This window comes from Chanos chanos, chromosome 3 (genome assembly GCF_902362185.1).
Source record: "Chanos chanos chromosome 3, fChaCha1.1, whole genome shotgun sequence".
Taxonomy (NCBI): domain Eukaryota; kingdom Metazoa; phylum Chordata; class Actinopteri; order Gonorynchiformes; family Chanidae; genus Chanos; species Chanos chanos.
This window is the reverse complement of record NC_044497.1, coordinates 29,832,501-29,839,858: the sequence shown is the minus strand read 5'-3', so window position 1 is coordinate 29,839,858 and position 7,358 is coordinate 29,832,501. Positions and strand designations below refer to the sequence as shown.

At 37.9% G+C, this 7,358-nt stretch overlaps 1 protein-coding gene across 1 annotated transcript in view; it reads left to right on the top strand.

Annotated features, from left to right (window-relative positions):
* The first annotated feature begins 6,713 nt into the window (after nucleotides 1-6,713).
* The window catches only part of npbwr2b (neuropeptides B/W receptor 2b), a 1,020-nt gene continuing 375 nt past the window's right edge, over nucleotides 6,714-7,358 (top strand). The window contains exon 1 of the mRNA XM_030770046.1: nucleotides 6,714-7,358. This exon is cut by the window's right edge and continues 375 nt beyond it. Within this exon, the coding sequence (XP_030625906.1) occupies nucleotides 6,714-7,358 (645 nt within the window).

Genomic DNA, 7,358 nt, shown 5'->3' with positions numbered 1-7,358 from the left:
AAGGGGTGTGTAGCAACAGCATGTGTATAGAAGAAAGAGAACACTGAGGTATACGAGGCTTCTCTGTGTAATATAAAAAAAAAAAATCCCGGTGTTACAAATGTTAGCTGATTAAAAAAAAAAATGAATGATTAAAAAAAAAATACAACACTTTACAGGAAACTTGATTTGAACAAGTACTACAGTGATTATAGCAGTTTACATTTACGGCAAGAACATCTGTTAAACTTTATAATAATATTTTTCAAGCAACTTGACTTAGCAAGTGGCTAATGTATTTCTAAAAGTGAAATGAATTACTGCACACTTATGTTCATTCAAGTACTGTAGCTGATTTACACTTATGTTTTCAGATTTTTGCAGTTTATGTTCTGGGCTAGGACACCTGTAAATAAAACGTAGTTTCCAGGGGAGAAAACAAATCTTGCAAAACTCCAGACTTTTGTCTACTGCTGTGAAATTTTGTCATCTTCAGTGTCTCTTAGCAACTGCTTAGCTGATGATAGCATCATCTAGCAAATGGAAAACAAAGTAATTAACCGTATCAATCATCCAAGACCTAAGTTATGACTATGGGTTGATAACATCATTAATTTTTGTTACTTATCATGATAATAGGAAAGGAGCAATAATATTTTCAAGATTTACATATTGGCCAACGATAGCCTCATAAGCCTTTTTTCCCACATAAATAGTTCTTCTCAGTAGACTGGCTGTCAGGGGCACCGTAATGGGGGGGGGGGGGGGGGGTGTCTCACAGAACACTATTATTATTATTATTATCATAAGTATATTATATTCTTTCATAGGGCCCAAAATTTCGAGTGGCGCTGCTGCTGGCTTTACCCCACAAAGCAGGATTACCCAGTCAGCTGAATAAGTTGAGCCAAAAGTTATGTCTTTCCGATGTTCTTTAGCTGTTCTCCTGCGACACACCCTCCAGTGTAAAATGTTAACATGATGTGAATCACTCGGTAACTGGGTATTGTCTTCATAGAACAGAACATTAGGCAGAAAATCCCTATAAAACAGTATTCACATATTAAAACAAAATCACGGGGTACCATGTACTAATTAGATATATATTACCCTGCCGTGGGACACGATAAACAGAAAAAAAAAATGTTTCATCAAATATGCTGTTTTAGTATACATTTTACAAATTACCAGTGAAAGTGTAGTTTAGTCTATAATAATTACTCACAAACTAAGACATATATATATATATATAAATATATATAAAGCATAGTATTATATATATATACATAAAATATAAAATATATTAAAATATATATATACATACGTGTGTGTGTGTGTGTGTGTGTGTGTGTGTATACACATATATATCAAATTTTAACAGATTTTGATTAAAATGTTCTCTCATTTGTACAATAGTTCAATTTAATTCACAATTTTTTGTACAGAGCTTTTTACAATTTTTGTCTCAAAGCAACTACATAGATCAGTGCCTAAACCCCCACTGAGAAAACCCAAGTTTGCAGTGCCAAGGAAAAACTCTCTAAAATGAAACAAATTGAAGAAAGGAACTTTGGGAGGAGCCAAGACTCAACAGGGGGAGCCCATGCTTTACAGATATTTACAGTATAAATGGAGTCCAGATTTTTGAGATTCAATGACTTGTAAAATTATTTACAGTTTATAATTTATTGAGTATACGGTATAAAAGATTTAAGGTACAGAAGATTCTAGGAGTTCTAGATGTTATGGAATATAAGTTCATTAGAAAACCATGCAATTTTCATATCAATAAGTTCATCTTTAAGCACTAGTAGCTGTATAATGGTTATCTGTACTATTGTTAATACTGGGATTATAAAATGGATGAAAAGGTCAAGAGTCAGCATGAAAGGTGGACCACAGGCTGTAGTATGAAGGAAATTGGCACGAGAGATGTTGGGTCAGGAGCAGGACCTTTTATCCATTAGGCTGGGAGCAGTGGATTCTAGACCTTAGGACAGGAGCCTGCAGGAGAGCTGGGTGGAAAGCAGGAGAACATAGACCTCATGTTGACTGCAGGGATTTGGGATCAGTTTCTTGTAAACCTCAGAACCATTGTTGGGGTGGAGAAGAGAGGATAACAAAAGAGGGAATGAGACTGTTAAGTACATTGAAGCATAGAGCACAAGTTCTTTAACAATTTTTTTTTAATGATTTTGATTTTAACAACATCATACAAATGCCAGTTGTATGAAACATGAGCATTATGTTTCATTTCCAGCTGTCATTAAGCCAAGTGCAAGGATCTCTATCATGGGATGTGATTATGGTGATGCACCCTAATAAGAAATACCCAAACCCTTTACTCATGTCATGGATGTCAAAACCCCAAGTCCATCAAAGCCTATATGACACAGTTATTTTTTCACAAACAAATCAGGTACTTGTCTCATTGACACCTTTCTGTAAATGGAGTAATATCTGTGTGATAGTGCTATAGTGAGTTAATCACAAGCTGGCTCCTTTGGAAATCTTTCAGTCAGCCTTGCTCGTCACCTGTTGCAACAGAATTGAAGAGGCTGATCTTGAAGTCCTGTCATGAGTCCTGTGGTGCTACTCAGTATGCTTAGTGAAAAGTGTTCAATTAAAATCTGATCAAAATGGGAAAACCAAGCAAAGTGTCCAGGTGTCAAGAAGTTGCTAATTCCCCAAGCAAGATTTTTGCATTCTACCAGGCTGTCAAGCTTCTAAACCTTGTAAATGATGTGTGATGCCCCTGAGAGATTCTGCAGCACCTAAGGAGCAACTGTGTGTCAAAATCCTCCACAGTAGCTTCTTAGAAATATGGCCTCTTATTGGCTCCTCACTCATCTCTAATTATGTCCAGTCCTATGCATTCCCCACATCTCAGCCCACTGGCCTGCAGCCATCATCATACATCTGTTTGCGCTCCATCATGACTGTCAGTGTGGATTCCCAGTCTCTTTATGGGGGGAATGCTTCATGGGAGCTTTGTGTCACAAGTCCCAAAAATATCTGTTTTTTTCTGCCCTCGGGTTATTAGGGACAAAAAGAACCAAGAACAACACCAAGAACCACATCACCACTCATGTGAAACTATGCTCCTCCTGAAGCTAATTCCTGTACGTTATACCACAGCACTGAAAATGTAATGCACATCTACTACAAACAATGCATTCTGATTCTTTAAATGATGTCACGTGAGTGGGAATTAAAGACTTGAATGCATCTAAAATAAGATGTCAACAGGCTCATCATTGTCCCCTAAAAGAAGACAATTATTTTGGCTAATTCATGGAGGCAGTCTGAATCATCTCTCCACAAAAGAAAAAGGCGCATGGCTGACATTAACTGATAGGACAAACCCGTCTACATCCCAAAAGACACTTCCTTTGCAATATCTAACATGGCCATAAACAAAAAGAAATGCTTCTATAAACGACAAGAAATGCTTCCTCTGTGATGTCAGTTGTTTCTAACCTCACTTTTTGAAATTCTGAAACATTCAGTCAAGAAGTCAGAAAAAAGACAGTGATAAAGAAAAACAAAAAATAGACATCACAACCATAGTGTCACGATTACTGTGAAACTTCTTTTACCAGATTCAAAATGTTTTTCCTTTTTCTTCCCAAGTCACTGGAAATCCCAAGTGAAATTGCTGCTGTTGCTACTACTGACGGTGATAAAGAAGATCTGGCCTTTTTTTTTTATTTTCATAAAAGCCTCTTTAAGTCAGTCTTCCTGTCTGTGAAAGCAAAACCATGTGTGTGCGCATCAACTGAACAGGAAAGTTGTTGTTCTCTCACTTACTGTTCATTACTTCCTGCAGAAACCCTGATGAACAGCACAGGAAGCACAGTGGAATAATGGCTCTAGCACTTGGATGTCATTTAGTAACATGCACGGGTACTGATTTCGACTCTAAAGAAGTACTTTTATGACACGCCAAAAGACATTCTCCTACCAAATCTCCGTCTTCCAACATAACTCTGCTATTATATCACTGATCAATTCTGTTGTCATATGAAGACAATGAACAGCATAGAGAATACATTTGTAAAAGATTTCCAAGCGGATACCACAGAGGAACTGGATATAGAGCAAGAGCCGAGTCTAAGAATAGAACCGCAGAGGATCTTATTAGACTGTTCAGACTCTATACTTACTCGCGTGTTTATAAACTGTAAATGCTGACGTTCAAAAAATGCCTTTGGTTTCCTCAGGAACACGTGTAAGTTTGCACCCAGCAAAACGTGAACCCTTTCTATCTATCATGCCTCAAAACATGTGCATGCATTCATATCTTCAAAGCAACTTTAGTGCGAGTGTAAAAAATGGCCCATAATGATTCTATTGTTATTAAGATTAAGATTAAATCTCTGTGACGCCCACACACTGTGAGCAGCAAGCAGTGAATTTGACCTCTGCATTTAACCTATCCATACACATCAGTAGTGAACACACACAACCACTAGGTGCAGGAGCAGTGGTTTAGTTTATATAAGAAATTTAAAGTTTAAATTTTTTTCAGTCTGTCAGTTCCATCAGCGAACATCCAACAGATTCACATTTCATTCATGTGGTTTTTGGCACTTCTTTGGTATTAACACCAACTTGATTCTAAATTAATTCTGAAGGGCAGTAAAAAGTAGGAGCATAAATATGACACCGTTAAGATCCCTAATTGATTGAAACCTCCCAATTATAGAATGTCCTAATTACAAGCCTATCCAAATGTGAAAGATCATGAGAACTACTCTTTAATAAAATATCATAAGGGCTTGGGCTAATTACACTTGATTTTACTGTCTCCTCTTTCAATTATAGCTATTGACTGGCAGCCAGGACAGAAATGAGTGGAGCTGCAGAAATACTAGATGTGATTCACATTAAGCTAGGGGTAGGGGGTGTAGGTTATGCTATTGACAAGACCACACATGAGAGGTGGGCATATATTAGCTATGTGAGATCCAATTAGTGGGTCTATATGCTAAAGTGGAACAGCATGATTGGGGTCACTGAACCCTTGATGTCTATAGTTTGAAACTAACTTGAGGTTGCCCTTGACTTGATGCTTGATTGGCTGGCTCTTTGCTAACTTACCAAAAAATCATCTTGAGATAGGTTAGATCGAAAGAAAGAAAGAAAGAAAGAAAGAAAGAAAGAAAGAAAGAAAGAAAGAAAGTTTCAAAACTGTTGGTTTATGCCATTAGGTTTGTTGCACTATTTTTTATCCAACAGTGTATATTTATATATATTTTCAAGTACAATTCTAAGAAGGTTTAGAAACTAAGATTCAGTGCAAAACACTAGCAAGGACTAGACTGGTATCACTCACATATCTTCCAAAACTTCAGTCCTGGTCTGTCAGCAAGAGTTGACTGTGTTTGGATATGAAGATAGACATCAGCAAATCACAGTGCTAGTAATTTTTGATTCCACACAACACTTTGCAGTATACAGCAGTTTCTGCTACCTGAGTGAAAAGACATAACTATGTTCTGTAATCCATTCATGCAGTTTAAAGACATGTCTGAATCATGTCTGCCTTATTAAGATTAATTACACTAAGATGCTGACACCTGGTGGCATGGATAGCATGCCTGGTCTGATGCCTGAAAATCCTTAACAACAGAGCGAGAGATTGATAAAGTGCAGTTGTATGTTGTTAGTAACTTATTCCAGGGCTTCTGAAAGATTATTTGGTGTTTTAATAGATACTGAATTCATTAAATGTTAGTACTATGCTCATAGCAGTTTCTTACATACAGGCTAGCCCACTGTCAACCTCTCTAAAAGGTGACCGGTCCAGGGGAGACATTAAGCACTTTCTACATCTCAGATTGTAACTGTAATATTGGTGTGACTACATAACTCCATCGTAGCGTCGTGTTTCTCTAGAAGTTACAAAAGTTTTCATCTAGGTAGAAACACGTTGTATACATACACAGGGATGATCAACAACTGAATAATGTCCATCAAAACAGAAATTATTTTCAAGGCCACACTTGCAGGGAAACGATCTGCCCATACGCCCGCGGAAAAGCGCGCAAATGGTAATGACGTCACCGCATTGCGCTCCTTCCTTCAACTTGTAGGAGCGAGGGAGCTATGCTGTTCAGCGGCAGACTGGGGACAGCACAGACCAAGAAAGCCTCCAGTTAACGGTAAGGACTGATTCTTGTGTGAACTTAATCCAGTCGCATTTCAATCAACAAACCAGATTTTTGATTTAAATTTTTGTACAGTAACAACAATTTGGCTTCGCGTAAAACTGGAATTAGTCTTTGTAAAAAATCAAAAGAAAAGACTACTAAACATGCAAAATAAACAGTTTTTAGTTTTTATTGTGAATCTTATCAGCATTTCATGGAATGCAAATCGATGCTATTTTGGGCAAGTTATGCTGTAACTATTTCTCTGCAGAATAGTAGAGAAATGTAAGAGAATGTCACCAAAAAAAGTAAATTAAGTGTATGAATATCGTGATGCGTCTTTACTTCTATTTGAATGCGCCTTTATGTTGTTGACTTCGCTTGAAAAGCAAATGTTTACCTTGTTATCTGGAGGCATTTTATGCCTTTTAAAAATGTTGTGTCATCCTTAGATCTCGTCATGTACAAAGCAAGTAGTGACCGCTCTCAACCATCTCAGATGAGTGGATGGCTCTGTGCGACTGAAACCACTGGCCATGAATTAGAGAAGTAATCACCTGGATGCTTCATTCATTCAGTATGGAAAATTTAACCATGCCCGTCGGCACAAATCCACCATGCAACCACAGCATGGACTTCTATTATTTCAGTTCATTTAACCGGACTGATTTAAACTGCACGCCTCCGGCAGACTTCTTCTTTTATGCAGATTTATATGTCGTTCTACCAGTGATTTACTCGGTGATATGTGCGGTGGGACTGACTGGTAATACCGCCGTCATCTATGTAATCCTCAAAGCCCCCAAAATGAAGACAGTCACCAACATGTTTATTCTGAATTTGGCGATAGCCGACGACTTGTTCACTTTAGTTTTGCCCATAAATATTGCTGAACATCTCTTACACTACTGGCCTTTTGGAGAAGTGCTGTGCAAGATCATCCTAAGCATTGATCACTACAATATCTTCTCTAGCATTTACTTTTTAACGGTTATGAGTGTCGACCGTTATTTGGTGGTGTGGGCAACGGTGCGGTCCAAACGAATGCCATATCGTACATACCGGGCAGCAAAGATAGTTAGCTTGTGTGTTTGGGTCCTAGTGATTCTCATCGTCATGCCATTTACAGTGTTCGCAGGTGTCTACATCAGTCCTGACGACTCTGAACGGAAAAGCTGCGTTCTTAGTTTTCCCAGTCCTGAAAGTTTATGGTTCAAGGCCAGT